At 48.2% G+C, this 26,585-nt stretch overlaps 1 protein-coding gene across 14 annotated transcripts in view; it reads right to left on the bottom strand.

Annotated features, from left to right (window-relative positions):
- Positions 1-26,585, bottom strand: part of EHMT1 (euchromatic histone lysine methyltransferase 1) — a 117,302-nt gene that overhangs the window by 23,673 nt on the left and 67,044 nt on the right. For 8 of the 14 annotated variants that reach the window (XM_069747965.1, XM_069747969.1, XM_069747964.1 and 5 more), the window contains exons 8-18: positions 19,457-19,580; positions 18,438-18,539; positions 16,924-17,069; positions 16,272-16,415; positions 15,436-15,665; positions 12,271-12,438; positions 12,071-12,177; positions 9,421-9,527; positions 8,609-8,731; positions 8,145-8,246; positions 7,210-7,314 (exon numbers count right to left, since the gene is read on the bottom strand). In XM_069747965.1, the coding sequence (XP_069604066.1) occupies positions 7,210-7,314; positions 8,145-8,246; positions 8,609-8,731; positions 9,421-9,527; positions 12,071-12,177; positions 12,271-12,438; positions 15,436-15,665; positions 16,272-16,415; positions 16,924-17,069; positions 18,438-18,539; positions 19,457-19,580 (1,458 nt within the window). The remainder of the gene's footprint in view (positions 1-7,209; positions 7,315-8,144; positions 8,247-8,608; positions 8,732-9,420; positions 9,528-12,070; positions 12,178-12,270; positions 12,439-15,435; positions 15,666-16,271; positions 16,416-16,923; positions 17,070-18,437; positions 18,540-19,456; positions 19,581-26,585) is intronic. The other 6 variants (XM_069747968.1, XM_069747967.1, XM_069747977.1 and 3 more) reach the window with 3 other exon arrangements.

Below are 26,585 nucleotides of genomic sequence, written 5' to 3'. Positions count from 1 at the left end.
ATCATTGTCTTGCTGAAAGATCCATCCCCTGCGTAACTTCAACTGTGTCACTGATTCATGAACATTATTGTCAAGAATCTGCTGATACTGAGAGGAATCAATGCGTCCCTCAACTTTTATGATTTAAATAGACTTTTATTAACAATATAAAGAAGAACATCAGAATGCCATTTACATTGCATTATATCACATACACATTTTCTTATTTTAATAAACCCCAACATTACCCCAACTACCCCCCTCCCCCCTACGACAGCTCAGTCTCAATCTTCACCCCACTGAGGCCTTCTCTGCCTCGTGTAATTTATCCTCATCCAGGTCTTAGGAAACTCGACGACTATACTCCTCAATCCAAATCAAGCCAAGGAGACCATATTTTATTAAACATTTCTATTTTCCCCCTTTTTTTGTACACCCCCTTTTCCAATTTTAGACCATGTTGAACATATTGGAGAAATTCCCTTCTCACAGGTGGTTCCGCGTTTATCCAGTTTCGTGCTATTACTTTCCTGGCCATGTAGAGTAGCCTAGCGATTGCAATCTTCCAAGTATTGTCAACTCCAATTTCTTCCACATATCCCAGCACGCATACTATCGGGTCTCTAAGAACTCTGCACTTATACGCCGCTTCAACTCGGCTCAAAACCACCACCCAAAAGGCAGCCAGTCTCGGACACGTCCACATCATGTGATATATTCCTGCATTCTCACTCGCACACCTCGGACACTCAGAATTGGCACGCAATCCCGCTTTGTATAGCACTTCCGGAGATTTATATACCCTATGCAGAATGTATAGCTGCGAGAGCCTATATGGTTCACTCAAGGATAGTCGCGGAATCCACTCCATCACCGATTCCCAGGTTTCATTTTCCATCGGTCCCACTTCTCTCTCCCACTTAGCTCTCGCCTTTATAGGGAAATCTAGCAGGAACGTGTGCATAAGGTCCTTATACAGAGTGGAAATAACTCCCCTTGTAGTTCCGTCACCACACACATACTCCAACACTATATCATCTTGAACCCTGATATCAGCCTTCTTATTCTGAGCTCTAAAGGCATGTCTCATCTGCGCATACTGATATTCCCCTGTGGATCGCAAACCAAATTCTTCCTGCAATTGGGAGAAGGACTTCAGTTCCTGTCGCTGGATTATCTGGTGAACAAAGCAAATTCCCTTATTCTGCCATTCCATCAGTCCTCCCAAGGCCTCAAATTCCTTTAAATTGTGGTTAGACCATATCGGTGTGAATTTAGTCAACCCTGTAACCCCACGAATCTGCCTTAGTCTATTCCACAATTTACGAATCAGGAACAGGGTTGGGGTATACTTTCCCCAGAGCGCTCAAAGAGCCATCTTCCAAACACCTGGCCATCGGTCGTCGGTCCGTCACCTCTTCCATTAGCTGTTGTACTGCACTGGATGACGCCCCTCGCGCCCAGCCCTTCAAATGCTGGCTCTGGGCCGCAAGGAAGTATATTTCCGGGTTGGGCAAAGCCAAACCACCATCTTCCTTGGGTCGCTGAAGCGTCTCCAGGCTAATACGTGGATATTGTCTTCCCCATATCAAACTTCTAAAAAGGGCGTTAATCTGCCTGAACTTCCCCCGAGGGATCCAAATTGGTGCGTTATGTAGAACATAAAGAATTTTAGGCATCAGGACCATTTTAATAAGGTTTACCCTACCGACGACCGATAGATGTAGCTTATTCCAGGCATCTACCTTTGCCTTGAGTACCCCCATAACAGGAGTCAAATTTCTTTGCAGGAACTCCGCAATTGGCACCGAAATCCATATTCCAAGGTATTTAAATTGGGAAACCACCTTCAGCCTCTCATCCCCAACATCCTCACTCACATTCTCTCCTACATCATCCACTCTAAAAAGAACCGTCTTATCCCAATTAATTGTTAGTCCCGACACAGTACCAAATCTCTCAACAATTTCAACGGCCCCTCTTAGTGAATCGTCCAGATCCGCCAGGAACAGCAGAACATCATCCGCGTATAACGTTATTTTTCCTCTACTTTCCCATACCTAAACCCAGGGACCCCATCCGACTGCCGAATCTTAGCAGCAAGAGGTTCTACAGCCAACGCGAACAGGAGGGGTGAAAGCGGGCATCCCTGCCTAGTACCCCTAGCCAGCCCTATAGGTCGAGATAGCTCCCCGTTTACTCTAATTCTAGCGGACGGTAATGAGTACAACAGCTGTATCCAGGCCACAAACTGCGGACCAAACCCCATACATTCCAGCACCTGCCAGAGGTACCCCCATTCGACACTGTCAAACGCCTTATGTGCATCTAGCGATACAATCACTCTTCGACCACAGTTATCAGACTCTACCTGCAAATTTACATATAACCTCCGCAAATTGATCGCCGTTGATCTATCCGGCATAAAGCCAGATTGGTCCGAATGCACCAGACTCGCAATAACACTAGAGAGGCGGAGAGCCAACACCTTGGCCAGAAGCTTGACATCAATAGTTAGTAAAGAAATTGGGCGGTACGACTCCGGTTTCCCCAAGTCCTTATCCTCCTTTGGAATGACCACTATTATGGCCTCTCTCATAGAGGCTGGCAAGCGCCCACAGGACCTAGCTTCCTCCAATACCATTTTTAATCTAGGAATCAACACTTCTGCCAACCCTTTATAGATCTCAGCGGGTAGCCCATCGACCCCAGGCGCCTTCCCATTAGCCATAGACATCAATGCCCGACTCAATTCCTCCTTAGTGATAGGGGCCTCAAGGCTCTCCCTATCTGCCTCACTCAGTCTCAGCAGATCCAGACCTTCCAAGAAAGTCAGTGTGTCCTCGACCGATTCATCAACCCGAGAGGAATACAAATCTGCATAGAAGTCCGTGAAGGCTCTCAAGATTTCAGGCGTTTCCGTTATTTTACCTCCACTAGCAGAGTCCAAAGAGTGTATATATGAAGAACCTCTCTGAGCAGCAGCCACTACCGACAGCATATGTCCCACTGTTTCTCTCTCCTGATAGAACAATACCCTTTGGAAATCCCGCTTCCTCTCGGCTTTGCCTAACAGAATTTTTTCCAAATGATTTTGTGCGTTTTACATCCTTCTCTCTGCCTCAGGGGTTCCCAGTGTGGCCATCCCATCCTCTGCTTCCTTCAACTCCTCAACTGCCGCTTTTTCTACCTCTCTCGTCCTCCGCTTACACCTACTAATGTCCCTAAACAGTAGTCCCCTCAGGTACGCCTTCATTGCATCCCAAATTGTAAGAGCGTCGGCGCTTCCATCATTTAAGAGAAAGAATTCCGCCACCTCCCGTCCTATACTTTCCAACTCAATACTCTGTAACCAATTAGGATGAATCTTCCATTCTCTCCCACTTAGCGAGCGAGCCCCCTCCAATCTAACCTCTACTTCAATTGGACTATGGTCCGACAAGGCCCTTGGCAGATATCTCACCTCCCCAACCAATGTGTCCAAAATCCTGTTACCCAGAGCCATATCAATCCTAGAGAGCGTGGCATGCGCCGGTGAATAACATGAGTACCCTCTCTCCCCAATATGTCTGACCCTCCAAAGATCAATCAAACCTATCTCCTGTATATAGGTGCCAAATGTTGTTATGTGTCCCTCCGACCTATTCTGAGTATTTTTATTTTTATCCCAATATTCATCACAGATATTGTTTAGATCCCCGATAATTATTAACGGTGTCGGCCCCCATCTTTCCACTCGCTCCATTACTTCTCTAATTTTCCTGCTAGAGTAGGGAGGCGGAATATACATCGCTGCAACACACAACATCACTCCATACAATATACACCGTATTAGTACGTACTGCCCATCCACATCCACACATACCTTTACCTCCTCATACTGAACTCCCGCTGGAACCAAGATTGAGACTCCTCTTGCATACGTGGAGAAGGTAGAATGATATCCCTTCTGGATCCACCGTCTATTCAGAACATCCACCTTTTCCCTTACCAAATGCGTCTCCAGCAAGCATATCATTGAGGCCCGTTGGTCTCTTGCATATTGCAAACACGCGGCACGTCTAGATTTCTCCCCTAGGCCTCTCAAATTCCAGCACAAAATCTTAAAACGGGTCCCCATCACTTGGCTCATCTTCACTATAAGTATCGTCAATTTTGAGCCCAAGCTGTCTAACTACCCTCCCCCCCCCCTCCCAACTCCCCCTCCCACCCTTCCCCCCTCACATCTAACCATTCCACCTCTTTTCAAGAGTGGGGCATCATCGCCCATAGCGAACACTCCGTTTGGCATTACCTTCCCAACCCTCCTCCCACCACTGTACATAACAGGATTTCAGACATTTTGAAAAATAACGTATCTCAAAACATTTTAACTTAGAATTATTTACACACGCAAGAAACCTGCATACACTTAAAATATGCCGCATACCCTTCCTCCCCCTTTCCCAGCAACCATTACACCATCCCTTTAACTTCAACTGAATACAATCCAGCTCCCTTCTTCACCACCCATACCCCCTGGTTTGTCAATCACATGACTCTTTGCAAACTGACAGATAAGTAAACAAGATCAGACTCTTCCCACAGTTTCAGTCTCCTTTTCCTTTAAGCTTTTTAGCATTAATATCGATTCACTGGGTAGCGTCCTCCGGCTTCTGAAAAAAATGAATTTTATCAAACGCCACCACCCTCAGTCTTGCTGGAAACATCATGGAGTACTGTACTCCCAACTCCCTCAGCCGTCTCTTGATACCCGTGAACATCATCCGTTGTCTCTGCACCAAAGTAGAATAGTCTGGGTAGATAGCAATCTTTTGGCCTTCAACTGTCAGATCCGTCATGTCTCTGGCCTTCCTCAGGATAATGTCTCTGTCTCTATAGTTTAGAATTTTGGCGAGCATGGTACGGGGATTCGCTCCAGGGACAGGTGGTTTCGGTGGGACCCTATGCGCTCTTTCTACCGCGAACACTTTTGTTAGCACCATATCTCCAAATGTCTCTAACAGCCATTTTTCAATATATTCCGTTGGATTCCTCCCTTCAGCTTTTTCAGGGATGCCCACTATGCGAATATTGTTTCTTCTGGACCTGTTCTCAAGGTCCTCATTTTTCGCAGCCAATTCAGCTATTGCTTGAGTGAACTTCTTCTCTGCTTTTTGCAGCTGCACTATATGATCTTCTGCAGTGCTCACTCTCTCCTCTACCTCCCCCACACGTTTGTCAATCTTCTGCATGGCTGCGTTTATCTGGGCTGTGTCTCCCTTAACCTCCTGTATCTGTAAGGTCAGAGACTGTTTACATGAAGAGACTAGCGCAAAAACGTCTCTTAGGGTAGGCTCAGCTTCTGGCGCCATTTCCTCGGGTCCCCCTTCTGCCACCGCCATTTTACTCTCCTTTCTCCCCTGTTGTACCTCATGTTCTCCTGCTGGGCTCTCCTCCTCCTCCTCCTCTTCGGTATCAGCTCCGGCTCCCTCCTCTGCGGCCTCCGCTCTCGCAAACTGCTGAAGCTTTGCCGCTACCTCCATGCGCTTTCTACATGCGGCGTTCTCCTTGTCTGCCTTCTCCCTCGTGTCGGCGCCATCTTGGATTGCGCCTGCATCCCCGGCTCCCGCGTCCTTCTGCCGTCTCCTGGTCATGTTCGCCGGCTCCAGCACCACCGCTCAGCACCGCCGGACCCTCCAAGTCTCCCCGCAGCCGGTAAGCCCCCGCAGGGACCAAACAGCAGCGGCTCTGCAGGATTTTAGAATGTACAGCGGCGGGAGCTCACAGCCGCACGTCCGCTCACATGGACTCTCAGGCCACGCCCCCGTCCCTCAACTTTAACAAGATTCCCGGTGCCGACATTGGCCACACAGCCCCAAAGCATGATGGAACCTCCACCAAATTTTACTGTGGGTAGCAAGTGTTTTTCTTGGAATGCTGTGTTTTTTGGCCGCCATGCATAACGCCTTTTTGTATGACCAAACAACTCAATCTTGGTTTCATCAGTCCACAGGACCTTCTTCCAAAAAGAAATTGGCTTCTCCAAATGTGCTTTTGCATACCTCAGCTGACTCTGTTTGTGGTGTGCTTGCAGAAACGGCTTCTTTCGCATCACTCTCCCATACAGCTTCTCCTTGTGCAAAGTGCGTTGTATAGTTGACCAATGCACAGTGACACCATCTGCAGCAAGTTGATGCTGCAGCTCTTTGGAGGTGGTCTGAGGATTGTCCTTGACTGATCTCACCATTCTTCTTCTCTGCCTTTCTGATGTTTTTCTTGGCCTGCCACTTCTGGCCTTCACAAGAACTGTACCTGTGTTCTTCCATTTCCATACTATGTTCCTCACAGTGTAAATTGACAGGTTAAATCTCTGAGACAGCTTTTTGTATCCTTCCCCTGAACAACTATGTTAAATAATCTTTGTTTTCAGGTCATTAGACAGTTGTTTTGAGGAACCCATGATGCCACTCTTCAGAGGAGATTCAAACAGGAGAACAACTTGCAAGTGGCCACTTTAAGTAACTTTTCTCATGATTGCATATACCTGCCTATGAAGTTAAAACAATTTTTATATAACATTAAGCTTAAGATTAATAGGGGTGCCCAAACTTTTTCCTATAACTGTACATTACGTTACTGATCCTGTACTGATCCTGTGTTACCTCTTGTATTATCCTCCAGAGCTGCACTCACTATTCTGTCAGGTTGCTGTACGAAATTGAGCTTCTATAAAGCAGATGAGCTGTTAACTTTTCTTACATCAGTATTTGGTGTAATAATGACACTTTCCAGAAAATAAAATACTTAGAGGAAGTTCAGAGAAGATACTGAATAAATAATGCTGGGAGATTTCAGCTCTGAAGTTCACAGAACTCTTAATGCAGCTCTGCAGTTTTCTACAAGCTGTAATCCTTCCAGGTAATTCCTCACATTGCTGTGCAGACTGGTCTTACATGTAAACTATAGATAGAGGTCAGAGGTGGAAATTCACAGTGATAATTAATAAAGGAATTAAAAGGAAATCAAATTAAATGAATCAAGCTTTGTGAGAGGTAACTGCAGCGAGGGGGTGAGGACAGACTACAAGGGGACATATCCGGCCGTGCACGCTGGTCGTCTTTACTGGCCATTCCCAATTCCCTAAACTGGGCGGCACTTACTGGAAACAGCAGTCGGTATAGATAAAAAATGATACAGCACTCTCATCATCCAGTGCTACGAAAATCAATAAAACCGCACATGACTCACATTATCCCGGATGTTGAGGTCGGCGTCACTGGAATGTAACAGTTTAACTAGCTCCACGTGCTTGTATTCTGTAGCCCAAATCATTGGGGTCCAGCCTCCATCATCCTAGGGGAGAAGTAAAGATTGAGGCACTGGGAGCCCACTCATCAGAGGACGGGTCTGATCTACAGGGTGTTCTCCAAAGGTATGCCATCAATGTCAGTATCTCATATATAGGGGTCCTAAGACCCCAGAGAGCCCTAGAATGAAGGAATACAAAACAGTGCCTGATTGGGAACCCTCAGTGGGGGTCGCAGAGGTTGGTCCACCTCCAATCAGACATGGACGCCACATCCTAGCCATATGCCATCCGTTGCTTTACAGATTTAGGAATATGGGACCGGCCAATGATCTAATGTTTATGAGGGGGTGTATTATCTGCACCGATTGTAGGAAAAAGGAGGATCGGACATGCTGGATTTCAACATGTCCAATCCTTTGAGAGTAAAGCTTAGACTGACCATATGTTTTAGACCCAGATCTCCCGATCCATGCAGGTTCAGCCGAGCATCATGTATGTAAGGTCCGCCAGTATTGATCTGACAGTGTAACAATATTCCAGGACCACCACTGAACGCAGCGGCAGACAAGGATACGTGGGAGGGGTGGGGTGTAACAATCACATTGCAAATACACAAATCAGAAGGGGGCGGAGGACCAGTTGTCGCACCGAGGAAGTGATCACTTGGAAGAATAGAAAATGTTATTCTGCCCTACGACTGATTGCAAGATAATTACAAGAAGACAAAGGTGGTAAAAAAAGTACAGCTAAAAAAAAGCAACACACACACGAATGGCGGCAGTCTCGCTGCAACATGATGCAGTCATGGCTTCCGCTGATACATGCGGGCAGCCCAGGTGGCTTCCTACCAGTGGCAGGTGCCCCGAGGAGTTACCTGGCAGTTGACATCCATTTGCTCGTTGGTGAGCAGATGCTTCACCACATCGAAGTGACCTTTCTTTGCAGCCAAATGCAAACAGGAGGAACCTTCAGAGTCCTAGAACCGGGCATCAAAATGCAGAAAAGAGTCATTAATGGCCATGTACAACCATAAAGGCTGGCCATGGTAGCCAAGCTCACTATATGCTATACTGTGACATAGAGGGGTTGTGCAGCACCACCACCGATCATGTACATATATCCCTTGGTCTTTGGTAGCATACGGTGTAAGGAGCGGAGACCTGACAGGTCCTGATTCTGTATACGGATTACTCCCAGGCGGCAGTGGGGGTGATCGGCGTCGGACCACCACCCATCTGATATTGATGACATATAAGCTCCTGGGATAACCCTTTAGTAAAGGTGGCACACAACATGTAGGGCGGAGGGTCGCCATATGACGCCTCAACAGGTCTTTACCTTGGGCTCCAACAAGGCTCCAGCCTTGACCAGATACTTCACAGTCTCCAAGTGATTGTTCTCGGCTGCTTCCATCAATGGAGTCCGCTGATCCTCAGAGCAGTTATCCAGGTTTGCTCCAGCCTGAAAGAGTATTAATAAAATCTCCATATCATAAAGCAAAAACACACTCCCCGCACCCAAGAGGGGGTACCCCAACTCTGCAGCCCCCGAGCTATGCGCTGCTTCCAGCTGAACTCCACAGCGGCACAGTCAATGAGCTCCTTCTGACGGGAGGATTTACAACCCTCATCTTACTACTACTTCTTCAAAGCTGAACTTTGCGCTCGTAAATCTTCTGACAAGGTTTCAGAAAGATGAGAGTTATAAATTCTCCCCGTCAATCACGCTCGCTGACAGGGTTCTCAGGAAATTCAGCTACAGGCAGTGCAACATCGATTTTTACCGACACATCAACATCAACAATTTTTAATGAAACCCAATTGTTAGCCAAAAATATGTGCATTTAAGTAGGAAAAATGACCCTCAAAAGGGGAAAATATCCTTTAAAATATTACATTTTTGCTACCTGCCTCCACCACTAGATGGAGCTCACTGAATACTGTGATCCATGCATAAATCATAGGCAGTCAGCTCCACCTAGTGGTGACAAAAGGATTCTAACATGGAACGCTTAAACTCCATGCAAGAGATTTATAGCGCCGTAGAGAAATGGAGCTATTACAACAATGTATTCAAGGGTATACAACAATATACAACAAGGTATTTTGCGGAAAAAAAGGCAATGAGGACAACGTCGCCCAGTCGCTCACCTGAACAAGCATATGGCAGATATCTGTGTGCCCCACCTCTGCTGCAGCGTGCAATGGGGTCCTTTTACCCTGCTGCTCCATCTTGAAATTAGGATCGATCCCATCCACTTCAAAAGGGAAAAAAAGAAAAATATATAATTAGAAAGAATTCAGCCATGACAACCTCCATCCCCCAAACCATTGTAACCTTGCAGAAATTTTTTCTGAAATGATTAAACATTAAAAAAAAAAAAAAAAAATACAAAAGTTCCCCTCAAATGTTATAGTGAACATCCCTCCTTTTAGGTAAAAAATTCTGCAGACTAATTTCTTAAATGTACATAGAGATACATTTTTCTGATACAAGCTCCAAATCCTCTGCATAGTTAAAGATAATGCACTAGCTGCCTTCCACCACCAGAGGGAGCTAAAGAGCGCATAAACTGGACTGGATAATAAACTTGTATGCGATCAGCTCCCCCTGGTGGTGGCTAAGGGTAGCCAGATTGTCACGTCTATGCAGAAGTTTTGGAGCTTTGCATCAGAGAAATATACCTTTGACTGCTAAAAGAATATATGCAGAAGTTAAATATCTCCGAATTAATAAATGGTATAATAGGGCCGACAACCATTACTTGGCAGCCATCTCTTATAATGCATGCCCTAGTTTTCCGCATGCTCGGAGGTTTATATTAAAGGCCTTTCTTCCGGAGCTTTGCCCTGTCTTTGCTGTGCATCACTCCGTCAGGTTAATACATACAAAGTGGGAGAAATGAAGCCTGGTCAGAAATCAATCTACCCACACAGTGCCAGGAACAGGAGGGCACAGATAAAGGCGTCTGTTCCCCAGCTGGGTTGTTGGGTCAGCCCCTGGCAGTGTTCACAAGTAAATTCTCCGGCACATCTCAAATTCTCTTTTAATTTGGTGCTGTAGCTACAGAGACCTCATTAGCGGGCAGGGAATATTGCACCGATCAGCACGTCCCTGTGTACTCGCCGGCCTAGAATAGGCAGCAGCCCATGTTTGTCTGATATGTCTGCGGCTCCGGGGATACACAACTTATTCTGGAGGCTGGCAGAGAAACAAACCCATGGAGAAACCTTGCCAGAGCGGGAGTATCAACATCCCCTGCCAGTCTGCCGAAACAAGGGAGAGGGTCACACACAGGGGGCTCATAGCCATTTTAGCTTGTTATCCACCCTGGTGAATTCTGTTTGGATTAGTCTCTGCTTGCCAGCTCCAGCGGTCGTCACAGGACCACTCGTGTGCATACTTGTGGTCAAACATTATGTGGGGGTCATAAATCAGCGCCACTTCAGGCCAGGTCTTGTACTACATCTCAACCTTGCCTTATATTCTTCTTCCTCAGCAATCGCTCTAAAGATGACCATGCATGTTAGATGTATATATGTTGAACCCATCGATTTCAAGGGGACTATTGTCCATCTGATAGTTATGGGGCCTCACGACTCTCACCCCATGATGGGTGACAGAGGAGATAAGGATCGGACAATTAAACTTTAAGAGAAAAGTCCAATCCTTATGATCTCGAGAAGCTCTTGCCAGGTTTCCGGAAGCAGCACCCTCCCATATTTTCACTTAATACGTATGCACGCTCAGCTGAAGGGGCATGCAGGTGTATGGGGGAGACAGGACAGGTGGCTGTCAGGGGAATGAGCGTGTAGCCGCCTGGTGGAACTCCTCTGTTACGCCGATCAGCTGCAGCCATCACTGATCATGTCAGTGGTGAGACTGGAGGAACAGCCCCAGTCCGCAGGGTTATTTTATAAAGCGCAGTGAGACAGTTTAGTGGGCGACCCCTTTAAATTAATTTGCTAATAATTTATTCTAATGTGTATAAGCAGCAGGTTCTGACAAGAGGTTAAAGGGATAGTCTAGGATTACAAAAAGGGTTATCTTCATTCTCAGGAACCGTCCTGCCGCTCTTGCTCATGCGGTGTGTCGGGCACCGTGGCTGGCGTGTCGGGCACCGTGGCTGGCGTGTCGGGCACCGTGGCTGGCGTGTCGGGCACCGTGGCTGGCGTGTCGGGCACCGTGGCTGGCGTGTCGGGCACCGTGGCTGGCGTGTCGGGCACCGTGGCTGGCGTGTCGGGCACCGTGGCTGGCGTGTCGGGCACCGTGGCTGGCGTGTCGGGCACCGTGGCTGGCGTGTCGGGCACCGTGGCTGGCGTGTCGGGCACCGTGGCTGGCGTGTCGGGCACCGTGGCTGGCGTGTCGGGCACCGTGGCTGGCGTGTCGGGCACCGTGGCTGGCGTGTCGGGCACCGTGGCTGGCGTGTCGGGCACCGTGGCTGGCGTGTCGGGCACCGTGGCTGGCGTGTCGGGCACCGTGGCTGGCGTGTCGGGCATCGTGGCTGGCGTGTCGGGCACCATGTCGAGCACCGTGGGCGGCGTGTCGGGCACCGTGGCTGGCGTGTCGGGTACTGTGGCTGGCATGTCAGGCACCATGTCGATCACCGTGGGCGGTGTGTCAAGCAAAGTGGGAGGCGTGTCGAGCACCGTGGGAGGTGTGTCTAGCACCGTGGGAGGTGTGTCGAGCACCATGTCGGGTACCGCTGGGGCGGCGTGTCGAGCACCATGTGAGGACACAGGCCATGGACAGTAGTGGTGCCGGGCGGCCAGTAAGACACTATTGCAGCTATGGACTCACCCAGCATCATTAACACTTTCTGCAGCTCTCCTTGTCTTGCAGAGAAATACAGCTGTTTGGGATGGAACCGGAGTTTCTTAGGCCTAGAAATAGAGGAGACATTGTCTCTATGACAAGTCAAAAGAAATATTTATTATGTGATTGAAATGAGAATGAATTCAGAAATGTATTAATAGAATGAGACAAAATAATCTGCTCACTTCTCTGAGTCCAGGGCGAGCAAAGCGCTCTCCAGAGTCTCCTTCACAGGTCCCTGAGACAAGCCCGGAGATTTCCCAGCACCGTGAGCTTCCGAGACCTCGCAGGACGGAGGAGGAGCGGACTCGTCTGTCTTAGAATCATCTACTGCTTTCTGGGCTGTGAAATCGCTTTTGAGAGACAGAAGGAGACAATGCATCAGGGAACAGTCGCTGACTAATCAGCAATACAACATACTGCCGGGGTCGAAGAGGCCCCAGGAGGTGCAAGCAATGTTATGTCACATTCAGAAACTTCACAGGTCAAACAATTGGTATTATTTCTGGATTTGGATCTCCCAAAAAACAAACGTAAAAAAAATCCAGGTGTGAATCTTAAGTGTTCTGAGCTACATGTGGCCAAACTTGGTGTTTAACAGGGGTTTCAGAAACCAACCCAACTAATGCACCAATCCTTGCAAAACAAAAAAGAAAAGGGAAGTGTTTCAAAATGTACGTATTTCCTAATAATGCTGCGGGGCAGGAAATGTTGAGGCTGGCGGCAGCGAGCAGGCGCGGCTCAACCACACTCCGCTTCATGCATGCGCGGCTCAATCACACTCAGCTTCATGCATGCGCGGCTCAATCACACTCAGCTTCATGCATGCGAGGCTCAATCACACTCAGCTTCATGCATGCGAGGCTCAATCACACTCAGCTTCATGCATGCTCGGTGCAATCACACTCAGCTTCATGCATGCGAGGTGCAATCACACTCAGCTTCATGCATGCTCGGTGCAATCACACTCAGCTTCATGCATGCTCGGTGCAATCACAATCAGCTTCATGCATGCTCGGTGCAATCACACTCAGCTTCATGCATGCTCGGTGCAATCACACTCAGCTTCATGCATGCTCGGTGCAATCACACTCCGCTTCATGCATGCTCAATGCAATCACACTCAGCTTCATGCATGCTCGGTGCAATCACAATCAGCTTCATGCATGCTCGGTGCAATCACACTCAGCTTCATGCATGCTCGGTGCAATCACAATCAGCTTCATGCATGCTCGGTGCAATCACACTCAGCTTCATGCATGCTCGGTGCAATCACACTCAGCTTCATGCATGCTCGGTGCAATCACACTCCGCTTCATGCATGCGAGGCTCAATCACACTCCGCTTCATGCATGTGTGGCTCAATCACAATCAGCTTCATGCATGCTCGGTGCAATCACACTCAGCTTCATGCATGCTCGGTGCAATCACACTCAGCTTCATGCATGGTTGGTGCAATCACACTCAGCTTCATGCATGCGCGGCTCAATCACAATCAGCTTCATACATGCTCGGTGCAATCACACTCAGCTTCATACATGCTCGGTGCAATCACACTCAGCTTCATGAATGCTCGGTGCAATCACACTCAGCTTCATGAATGCTCGGTGCAATCACACTCCGCTTCATGCATGCTCGGTGCAATCACACTCAGCTTCATACATGCTCGGTGCAATCACACTCAGCTTCATACATGCTCGGTGCAATCACACTCAGCTTCATACATGCTCGGTGCAATCACACTCAGCTTCATGCATGCTCGGTGCAATCACACTCAGCTTCATGCATGCTCGGTGCAATCACTCAGCTCAATCACAATCAGCTTCATGCATGCTCGGTGCAATCACACTCAGCTTCATGCATGCTCGGTGCAATCACACTCAGCTTCATGCATGCTCGGTGCAATCACACTCAGCTTCATGCATGCTCGGTGCAATCACTCTCAGCTTCATGCATGCTTGGTGCAATCACACTCAGCTTCATGCATGCGCGGCTCAATCACAATCAGCTTCATGCATGCTTGGTGCAATCACACTCAGCTTCATGCATGCTCGGTGCAATCACACTCAGCTTCATGCATGCTCGGTGCAATCACTCTCAGCTTCATGCATGCTCGGTGCAATCACACTCAGCTTCATGCATGCGCGGCTCAATCACAATCAGCTTCATGCATGCTCGGTGCAATCACACTCAGCTTCATGCATGCTCGGTGCAATCACACTCAGCTTCATGCATGCTCGGTGCAATCACACTCAGCTTCATGCATGCTCGGTGCAATCACACTCAGCTTCATGCATGCTCGGCGCAATCACACTCCGCTTCATGCATGCTCGGTGCAATCACACTCAGCTTCATACATGCTCGGTGCAATCACACTCCGCTTCATGCATGCTCGGTGCAATCACACTCAGCTTCATACATGCTCGGTGCAATCACACTCAGCTTCATACATGCTCGGTGCAATCACACTCCGCTTCATGCATGCTCGGTGCAATCACACTCAGCTTCATACATGCTCGGTGCAATCACACTCAGCTTCATGCATGCTCGGTGCAATCACACTCAGCTTCATACATGCTCGGTGCAATCACACTCAGCTTCATACATGCTCGGTGCAATCACACTCCGCTTCATGCATGCTCGGTGCAATCACACTCAGCTTCATACATGCTCGGTGCAATCACACTCAGCTTCATACATGCTCGGTGCAATCACACTCAGCTTCATACATGCTCGGTGCAATCACACTCAGCTTCATGAAGGCTCGGTGCAATCACACTCAGCTTCATGCATGCTCGGTGCAATCACACTCAGCTTCATGCATGCTCGGTGCAATCACACTCAGCTTCATGCATGCTCGGTGCAATCACACTCAGCTTCATGCATGCTCGGTGCAATCACACTCAGCTTCATGCATGCTCGGTGCAATCACACTCAGCTTCATGCATGCTTGGTGCAATCACACTCCGCTTCATGCATGCTCGGTGCAATCACACTCAGCTTCATACATGCTCGGTGCAATCACACTCAGCTTCATACATGCTCGGTGCAATCTGAAATGTAAGGTATAAAAAAGGAAATGGACACAGAGCAGATAAGCAGCATGTAAATAAACCAAAGTGACCCATATCTTCCTGAAAATGCTTCTAATTTGTAAAGGAAAAGAAAAAAGGTATCATGGGACTTTATAGAATTTTATATTACGAGGTCAAAGCCTTTTCTAAAAATGGATAAAAGTATTAATGAGACTCATATGCCAAACTGCACAATCCACTCTCGAGTCCTATGATGTAAACCTTCTAAACATTAATAAGGACACAAGAGAGGGGCAGTCTTGTCACGGGAATTACCTCTCTGTTGTAGTGTCTGCTTGACCCTCGATTGGGACATCCTCTATGGGGCCATCAGTCACAGCGCACACAGTAGAGGTGGTATCTGCTTTCGCAATGGTGACCTCTTTAGCCTTGGAAAGCTCTTCCCCGCAATGTGGACAGTAACTGGCATTGTTGACTTGAGTGGCGCAAAGCTTATGAAATCTGTGGGAGATGCTGGCTTCGGGTTGGCATTCCATGTATGTGCCCTGAAAATATCCCGAAATGTATTTCCAATTACAATTACGTGGCAATTATCGGTAGTCACCAAGTGCATTAATGGCGGCGCCCCCTTATCTCTGCACGGCTCCTGATACGTAAATACTCCCAGGCATTGCTAGTTCCCGTGCCATGTTCTGCATTTGCCCTTTACAGGAGAGTGTCCTCTCTCGTCACGTTTGTAAACTCCACAGGAAAAAAAAACAAAAAACACATTTCCAGGAGGAGTAACAGAGGGACGGCACAATGAACATTTCTTAGACAAAATTTGTGCAACCCCTTTCTCATGTACAGCACCATGGAATTAATGGTGCTATATAAATAAATAATAACATTATTTCATGGGGAATGTGATCAAATATATTGAAAAAGCCCAACTTCCTTGCGTGGCTTTGCTCTAGGTGATGATTGGAGACCCCATATATAAGACCCCCCACTGATGGGATATAATCTCAATGCTTATGGATGGAAAGAATTGCCAATACATGTTAAAACAGCAAGAGCTTGAAGTAGATATCCTTGATGCTACAGAGGGGATGCACAATTGCAGAAAGGCCCTGTAGACTAGCAGACATGAGTTTGTCACCGCAACTTACGGCTGTGCAGAAGTATCCACACCCAGGACAACACTGGTGCTTCACCATCTTGCCCCGGTGGTCCTCACACAATACCAGATTTTGCACTTTGTTAGACGGTCTCATCAGCTCATACTTGATAACCTCGGTCGTGCACCGGCTCAGCTGCAAAGAGGAGCAAAAACAGGAAAGTCATCAGCTTCAGAGGGGCGACAGCGGGATTTACCCTTTCCGCAGCAAATAACTTACAGAGCCATTGTAATACACTGATGTTTAGTAATAATCACATAGTATGGCCCCTGCATAGACCAGGCATCGCTGCACAGGGGAAGGCACATCCTGAACTAGACGGCCCTCTGCACCATGAAAACCAGAACTAAGGGACGCGTGGTAGAAAGTCGCAGACCATCCTGATTCCAGGCAATGGGGCAGAGTAATATATAGTCAGACCCCTCTCAATACAAGTGATCACAAGATCACTGCTCAGAGCCCTTAGTGGCCCAATACTCCAAGGTGATCCATAACAGAGATCATCATGGACAATGCACCCTGATGCCAGGATCTAAGCAAAATCCCAAAAAGACCTGAGTATACTATGAAATTGTAGTTTTAGGGTAATTCAAACCCCCCCCCCCCAAAAAAAAAAAAAAAAAAAACAAACGACAAGTCTGACCTCTTGGTCTGTGCTCTCGACGGCCATGCAGCGATCTCCGGCGATAGCTGTCACTTCGTCCTCTTTGGGGGTTTCCATTCGGCAGCTACAAAGGGGGATTCCTTGAAGGCCATCAACCTCCATAGATTCGGATCCATTGGAAAGCCCTATGGGTAAAACAAAAACAAAACCTATCAGACCGATTGGATTTTTATTTTTTTAGATCTTCTTGTGTTTGCTCTCAAGTTTCCATATGATCCATTACATTCCCGGTAGTAGCAGCTGCATGTAGTATTAGTAGTATTATGGCTGGTCGCACCAGTGAAGCCAGACGGGTGTGCCACGGGGGAATTGACCAGCTGATTGCCCATAGGGTTGTGCTCTGAAAAGGTTTTCTGTGATTAGGCAACCCCTTTAAGTTAGTCCATGTACACAATAGTGCTGTACGAGGCTATGTTCACATTGCCCTTTACCCTCATGTCAGTGGCTCACATCTGAAGCTCTGGAAGGTGGGATTCGGCCGTTTGCACACAGAGGGGCCATGGACTGGAATAATGCAGATGGCGTCACTGTGTGCTCTGACGGACAACATATGCGGGTAGTATCTGCCTATTTAAGGCGGACGGTGAAGGGTAATCTCGTTAAGATGACCAACCAAAATTGCAATTAAATGTGGTCTTCTGGGGCGCAGGGGTCCAGCAAAAAATGATTCGGTCATTGGAAAACTGGTCTGGATATAGGGGACATCTTTGGGGAGGTTTCACTGTATATTCCCTAAGCTCCAAACTGGCAAATACTCAGGGGTCTGAACCCAGTGGGAAAGAGGGGTGGTTTAAAAATCTGAAATTAGAAAAAAAATTGGATTATTTTTCATCAGTAGACATGTAAGAGAACTAGGGATTGACAGGAGGCTGACAGGTAATGTCATACTGAGATACCATCTTCAGTGGGGAGGAGGCCTGTTCAATCCAAACTCCAAATAGATCCCCGAGACAGGTTAGCGGGGGCCAAACTAATAAGATCCTTTTAAAGGGGAGAGGAGAAGGGTCTCCCACAAGAAGGGCCGCACAAAACAGGGCTTAATTGAGACAGAAATAAATCATTCGGCCAATTATAGGAATTTATTCTCTATGTTACAGTCGGCCACCAGGGGGCGTCACGGGAGATTGCCAAGAAGAGAACAACGCAGAGGAACAGAATGGCATAATGACGAGTGTATGCCAGAAAATATGGGAGCCCCTGCTGGGGTGCAGGTAGTTGACATTTTTAGTCAGTTTTGAACCCCGTCTGTAGCTGGCAATCCCATAGGAGGAGCAGAGGGGTGCGCATGCATCTAACAAGGCATTTCAGAGCCCCATTCTGGGGATATCTAGGACCCCAACAACTAATCACCTCTCCCGTGGATATGTGCTAACTTTCTCAGGTAGGAAAACCCTATAAAGTCTGTGCTTCATGAAGCTTACTGGTTAAGGGTCATACACAATGGCGTCGCCCTACAACTGACCGTCCGTTCATCAGATGCCCTGAGCGCTCACCTTTGGACTGGGGGGACAAGATCTCTTTAACTCGCAGGTCCAGAGAGTCGAGCGACACTTCTGTGTACTCTGTGCTGGTGTCCTGAACGTCGCCTTCACCCACTACAAAACAGGGAAAGGTTGCTGAATGGAAGTGCGAGAGGCCATCTGTGCACGTCTACAGTTTGGGGAAGGGCTGCAACGGCCCAAATTGACGCCTGGACAGGTCAGGAACAGCCAGGAGCAAACATAGATTTGGGTCATTAGTGACATGATGATCTTTCCAGTTCAGATGGACCGTTCTGCTTTTGGGCACATCGTACAGAATCTGGTCTCCTTTGGTTGCTGAGTTGCCCCAGGAAGGGTGACCACAAGCCCATCAGATTTTGTACAATATTTGCAGACTTGGCATTCTGACATAGTACGACAGCGTGTGCGCTTTCTGATCCCTTCCCCATTGTGATCAGGTAGCACTACAGCAGGAGACATGGAGACTCATGTTTGCCAGCCGGACAGCGCTCGCTACCACCAGCATCCGTCTCACATTCTCAGACCCAAGAGGGAAAATACACTCCGTGCCTAGCCACTCTTCATGTGTGGTGCCATCCATGGAATGACCCTCATCTGGTGCCCAAATAGGTGATCTGTAACGGTGGGATCAGACTTGGATAAAGTAGGTACAATCAATGGAAAGACAAGATTGCACAGATCACAAAAGACTCAAACATGGAGCTACACCAGCCGTTGGGAGGACATATGATTGGTGCACGAGGTAAGCAGTGTCTGCCATAGACAGAACTATTGGACTGTTCTGCCATATGCGCCATCTTCTGTATGTTTCCGCCCCTGCAACAGCCCCGGGGCACCAGGATGGGAACTCTGCCTCCCCTGTGGTCAGCACAGCGACCCAGAGGACACATGACTGACCAGATGCTTACTAGGGATTAACTTCCTAACAGCCCCAATCTTGCTGATGGGAGTCCATAGTGACTAGTGGATTACTCGCTGTATGCCGGGCCCATTTGTGAAATGTTCCTTACCGAGAAGCGGGTTTGGCTTTGCTTCACTCTGCCCTTTCTGCTTGGTGTTTTTTCTCATCCATGGACTGTCAGAGTGGCCTTTTTGCCTTTTCTGATTCTTCCTCTGTAAACTAGACTCCGAGCTCTACGAGGACATAAACAGTAAATATCATGACATATACAGTGGGTGAAATAAGTGTTGAAATATATTTACTTAGATAATTGGTGACGTGTTCTAAATATGCTATTGACAAGAAATTCTCACTAGATGTTGGTAACAACCCATTCAATCCACACAGGCAAAAAAAAAATCAAACCATAGATGTCCATAAATTAAGTTATCTATATATATAATTGTCTAAGGGGTACTTCAGTCTTTCTGTCTGTCTGCAACTTCCGTAACGGAAATCCCGCGTCGCTGATTGGTCTCACCAGCTGCCTGTCATGGCTGCCGCGACCAATCAGCAATGGGCACAGTCCGATTAGTCCCTCCCTACACCCCGCAGTCAGTGCCCGGCGCCCGCTCCATACTCCCCTCCAGTCACCGCTCACACAGGGTTAATGCCAGCAGTAACGGACCGTGTTATGCCGCGGGTAACGCACTCCGTTACCGCTATTAACCCTGTGTGTCCCATACTTTTTACTATTGATGCTGCCTATGCAGCATCAATCGTAAAAAGATGTAATGTTAAAAATAATAAAAAAACAAAAAACCTGCAATTCTCACCTTCTGTAGTCCGCTGAGCTGCGCGCGGCTGCCGCCAGCTTCCGTTCCCAGAGATGCATTGCGAAATTACCCAGAAGACTTAGTCATCTGGGTAATTTCGCAATGCATCCTGGGAACGGAAGATGGCAGCAGCCGCGCGAGCTTCGCTGGATCCCGGCGGGTGAGTATATAACTATTTTTTATTTTAAATATTTTTTTAACATGGATATGGTGCCCACACTGCTATATACTACGTGGGCTGTGTTATATACTGCGTGGGCTATGTTATATATTACGTGCCCACTGTTATATACTGCGTGGGCTGTGCTATATATTACGTGGCCTGTGTTATATATTACGCGGGCAGTGTTATATACTACATCGTCTGTGTTATATACTTTGTGGCTGCTATATACTGCGTGGGCTGTTATATAGTACGTGGGCTGTGTTATACACTGTTTGGGCTGTGTAATATACTGCGTGGCCACTGTTATATATTGCGTGGTCTGTATTAATGCATCAGGTATTCTACATGTATGTATGTATATAGCAGCCACATAGTATATAGCACAGGCCACGCAGTACACTTATATACTACGTGGCCTGTGCTATATACTATATGGCTGCTATATACATACATATTCTAGAATACCCGATGCGTTTCTAGTGTGTAATAATGAGAAATGACAGAGGGAGAAAGTACTGAGCATGCTTACTGAAATGTAATTAATATTTCATACAAAAGCCTTTGTTGGTGATGACATCTTCATGGAGAAACTAGTCGCAGGCATTGCTCAGGTGTGATTTTGACCCATTCTTACACACAAACATATTTCACATCTGGAATGTCCTGTGGGCTCCTCCTATGGACTCTGAGCTTTATTTCTTTCCATACTTTATCTATTGGATCCAGGTCCGGTGATCGGCTCGCCCATTCTAGCTGCTTTATTTTCTCTCTCTGAAACCAATTGAGAGTTTCCTTGGCTGTGTGTTTGGGATCATTGTCTTTCTAAAATGTCCACCTTCATTTTATCTTCACCATCCTGGTAGACGGCAGCAGATTTTTATCAAGAATGTCTCGGTATATTTGTTCATTCATCCTTTCTTCAGTTACATGAAGTTTGGAAATGCCATACGATGAAAAACAGCCCCACACCATGATGTTCCCATCTCCAAACTTCACGGTAGGTATGGTGTTTTTGGGGTGACATGCAGTGCCTTTTGGACTCCAAACAAGGTATATATTATGGCAACTAAAGAGTTTGATTTTGTTCTCATCTAACTAGACTACAGTCTCCCAGTATTTCAAAGACTCGTCTAAACATTATTGAGCAAACTTTAAAAGAGCTTGAACATGCTTTTTGTTCAGCAATGGAGTCTTGCATGGTGAGTATGGATACAGGCCATGGAGGTTGTGTACATTACTTATCGTTTTCTCTCAAACAATTGTACCTGCTGATTCCAGGTCTTTCTGTAGCTCTCCACAGGTGGCCCTTGGCTCTTGAACAATTCGTATGATAGATCATTTCACTGTTCTGTCTGAAATCTTGCAGGGAGCACCTGGTAGTGGCCGGTTTATGGTGAAATTATGTTATTTCCACTTCCAGATTATGGCCCCAACAGTGCCCAATGCAACCTTCAGTAGTTCAGAAGTTCTTCTGTAACCAATGCCATGAGTAGGGTTGAGCGACTTACTTTTTTAGGGTCGAGTCGGGTTTCGCGAAACCCGACTATCTCTAAAGTCGAGTCGAGTGAAATCGGCCGATTATGGCGAAAAGTCGGGGATCGACCGAAACATGAAACCCAATGCAAAGTCAATGGGAATTTTTTTTTTTTTTTATTATTTTTTTTTTCCCTCTCCCTCTCCCCCGTCCCTGAACAGAAAAGCTGGTGTTACACATTGCAAATCGCTACAGCGCACAATCGACAAGATAACGATAGGCGTACACGCCCCTAAGACCTATGTCATCACTCTGCCCACGCTCCTTCATTGGCTGAAAAAAATGGCGCCAAGCGCGTCATACGAAACGCGACTTTGGCGCGAAAGTCGCGTACCGCATGGCCGACCCCACACAGGGATCGGGTCGGGTTTCATGAAACCCGACTTTGCCAAAAGTCAACCCTAGCCATGAGTCCTCAATACTGAGGACTAAGAACACAGCTGTGTTCGAAACGCGTTCAGTGCAGGGAGAGCTGCTATGTGATTCCTTTGTTATACCACTTGTCATTGGAGTCCACATTTTAATTTTTTTCATGACAATAAAGCTATTTTGGATTTTATCAGAGACTATTTCTCTTTCCTGGAGCTGGATCTCCCTCATTTCTTTTGTATCCATGACGTTGAGTGCTAAGACCATACACATTGCTGCAGAGGTTACAGGGGTGGGGGGATCCACCTGTTAGTGCTCAGACCATACACATTGCTGCAGAGGTTACAGGGGTGGGGGGGGGGGGTCCGCCTGCCAGAGCTCAGACCATACACATTGCTGCAGAGGTTACAGGGGTGGGGGGGTCTGCCTGTCAGTGATCAGACCACACACATTGCTGCAGAGGTTACAGGGGTGGGGGGGTCCACCTGTCAGTGCTCAGCTCATGTGCATTGCTGGAGAGGTTACAGGGGTGGGGGGTCCGCCTGTCAGTGCTCAGACCATACACATTGCTGCAGAGGATACAGAGGTGGGGGGGTCTGCCTGTCAGTGCTAAGACCATACACATTGCTGCAAAGGTTACAGGGGTGGGGGGGTCTGCCTGTCAGTGCTCAGACCATACACATTGCAACAGAAGTTACAGGGGTGGGGGGTCCGCCTGTCAGTGCTCAGACCATACACATTGCAACAGAGGTTACAGGGGTGGGGGGTCCGCCTGTCAGTGTTCAGACCACACAACATTACTGCAGAGGTTACAGGGGTGGGGAGTCTGCCTGTCAGTGCTCAGACCATACACATTGCTGCAGAGGTTACAGGGGTGGGGGGTGAGGGGTCCGCCTGTCAGTGCTCAGATCATGTGCATTGCTGGAGAGGTTACAGGGGTTTGGGGTCTGTCCGTCAGTGCTCAGACCATACACATTGCTGCAGAGGTTACAGAGGTGGGGGGTCTGCCTGTCAGTGCTAAGACCATACACATTGCTGCAGAGGTTACAGGGGTGGGGGGGCGTCCGCCTGTCAGTGCTCAGACCATACACATTGCTGCAGAGGTTACAGAGGTGGGGGGTCTGCCTGTCAGTGCTAAGACCATACACATTGCTGCAAAGGTTACAGGGTGGGGGGGTGGGGGTCCGCCTGTCAGTGCTCAGACCGAACACATTGCTGCAGAGGTTACAGGGGTGGGGGGTCCGCATATCAGTGCTCAGATCATGCGCATTGCAGCAGAGGTTACAGGGGTTTGGGGTCTGTCTGTCAGTGCTCGGACCACACATATTGCTGCACAGGTTACAGGGGTGGGGGGTCCGCCTGTCAGTGCTCAGACCATACACATTGCTGCAGAGGTTACAGGGGTGGGGGGTGAGGGGTCCACCTGTCAGTGCTCAGACCAAACACATTGCTGCAGAGGTTACAGGGGTGGGGGGGTCCGCCTATCAGTGCTCAGATCATGCGCATTGCTGCAGAGGTTACAGGGGTTTGGGGTCTGTCTGTCAGTGCTCGGACCACACATATTGCTGCAGAGGTTACAGAGGTGGGGGGTCTGCCTGTCAATGCTAAGACCATACACATTGCTGCAAAGGTTACAGGGGTGGGGGTCCGCCTGTCAGTGATCAGACCACACACATTGCTGCAGAGGTTACAGGGGTAGGGGGGTCCGCCTGTCAGTGCTCAGACCATACACATTGCAACAGAGGTTACAGGGGTGGGGGGTCCGCCTGTTAGTGCTAAGACCATACACATTGCTGCAGAGGTTACAGGGGTGGGGGGTCCGCCTGTTAGTGCTAAGACCATACTAATTGCTGCAGAGGTTACAGGGGTGGGGGGTCCGCTTGTCAGCGCTAAGACCATACACATTGCTGCAAAGGTTACAGGGGTGGGGGTCCGCCTGTCAGTGATCAGACCACACACATTGCTGCAGAGGTTACAGGGGTAGGGCCGGGGTCCGCCTGTCAGTGCTCAGACCATACACATTGCAACAGAGGTTACAGGGGTGGGGGGTCCGCCTGTCAGTGCTCAGACCACACATTACTGCAGAGGTTACAGGGGTGGGGGGTCCACCTGTTAGTGCTAAGACCATACACATTGCTGCAGAGGTTACAGGGGTGGGGGGTCCGCCTGTCAGCGCTAAGACCATACACATTGCTGCAGAGGTTACAGGGGTGGGGGGTCTGCTTGTCAGCGCTAAGACCATACACATTGCTGCAGAGGTTACAGGGGTAGGGGGGGTCCACCTGTCAGTGCTCAGACCATACACATTGCAACAGAGGTTACAGGGGTGGGGGGTCCGCCTGTCAGTGCTCAGACCACACATTACTGCAGAGGTTACAGGGGTGGGGGGTCCGCTTGTCAGCGCTAAGACCATACACATTGCTGCAGAGGTTACAGGGGTGGGGGGTCCGCCTGTCAGTGCTAAGACCATACACATTGCTGCATAAGTTACAGGGGTGGGGGGGTCCACCAGTCGGTGATCAGACCATACAACACTGCACACTGCATCATATTGGTATACGCGGCTGTCGTCCCAGGAGGAAGCTTCTTCTAAGGCCACGTTCCCACCTTCAGTATTTGGTCAGTATTTTACCTCAGTATGTGTAAGACAAAACCAGGAGTGGAACAATCAGAGGAAAAGTCTAATAGAAACATATGCACCACTTCTGTATTTATCACCCACTCCTGGTTTTGGCTACAAATACTGATGTGAAATACTGAACAGATGCTGAAGATGGGAACGTGGCCTTAAGATGATGCACAATAAAGACACAAACAGTTTGCTGAAGACAAGCAAACTTAGGACATGGATTACTGGAGTCACGTCCTGTGGTCTGATGCGACCAAGATAAACGTATCTCATTCAGATTGTGTCACGCGTATGTGGCCGCAACCAGGTGAGGAGTATAGAGACAAGTGTGTCTTGCCTACAGCCCAGCATGGTGGTGGGAATGTCACTGCTATGTCTTGCCTACAGTCCAGCGTGGTGGTGGTGGGAATGTCACTGTTTGGGGCTGAGTGCTGCCAGCTGTAGGGAGCTACAGATCATTGAGGAAACCATGAATGAGAACATGTACTGTGACTTACTGACGCAGAACATGATTCCCTCCCTTCAGAAACTCGGCCGAGGGCAGTATTCCAAAATAACGACCCTAAACACACCGCCAAGATGCCACTGTCTTATAAAGAAACTGAGGGTAAAGGTGCTGGTCTGGCCAAGCATGTCTCCAGACCGAAACTTATTGAGCATCTGTGGGACATCCTCAAACAGAAGGTGGAGGAGTGCAAGGTCTCCAGAATCCACCAGCTCCATGATGTCATCATGGAGGAGGGAAGCGGATTCCAGTGGTAACCTGTGACGCTCTGGTGACCTCCATACCCAAGAGAGTTGAGGCAGTGCTTGAAAATGACGGTGGCCACCAAAAATATTGACATTTTGGGCACAATTTGGCTATTTTCTCTTAGGGGTGTACTCACTTTTGTTGCCAGCAGTTTCTACATCAATCGCAGCGTGTTGCTTTATTTAGAGGACACTAAATTTACACTGTTACACAAGCTGCACACTGACTACATTGTATCAAAGTGTCATGTCTTCAGTGTTGTCCCATGAAAGATATAATAAAGTATTTACAAAAATGAGAGGGGTGTACTCATTTTTTTGGACCATTTGTATAATATGTAAGTCAGATGTATGTCACTAGTTGAATAATGAGGTGTATATCGCTTTAAGGGAAACAAAAGCTGCAAAGATAAAGCTAAATTGTGTTCCACCTGGGACCAGATGCTGTAAGGCCGGGTTCAGATTTGCATTTGGGGGTTTTGTGGAGGGCTGCGTACGTCCTCCGCTATGTCCCGCCTACTTCAGCATGCATCCTTTAACATTGGGTACGCAGGACTTGCAGATGTATGCGGATGCGTTGTTTTGACGCCCCCGCCGACTGCACAGGTACGCAACAAGTTGCGTTTTATATGGACGGCGGGCGTGTCAAAACGATGCATCTGCATACATCCGCATGTACCCAATGTTAAAGATAGTTACGCAGGATGCATGCTGAAGTGGGTCGGGACATAGCGGAGGACGTCACAGCCCTCCACAAAGCCCCCAAATGCAAATCTGAACCCGGCCTTAGCACAACGCGATTCGCGTGGGCTTCCTAGGGGGGCTGTAACTAATTTCAATCAATGTGTTTGGATACGGTGCATGTGTGGTGACCCGCGCCCCGGTAGTTACATCACATCTGGTCCCATCCTGAGTGCGGCCGGGCGGGGGAGACCCCATGATGGCAGCACCCAGCCTGAACCAGGAATCACAGAG

The sequence above is a fragment of the Ranitomeya imitator genome, chromosome 2 (genome assembly GCF_032444005.1).
Source record: "Ranitomeya imitator isolate aRanImi1 chromosome 2, aRanImi1.pri, whole genome shotgun sequence".
In the NCBI taxonomy this organism is placed as follows: Eukaryota; Metazoa; Chordata; class Amphibia; order Anura; family Dendrobatidae; genus Ranitomeya; species Ranitomeya imitator.
Note: the sequence above shows the minus strand (reverse complement) of the source record. Positions and strands in the feature narration are given on the sequence as shown.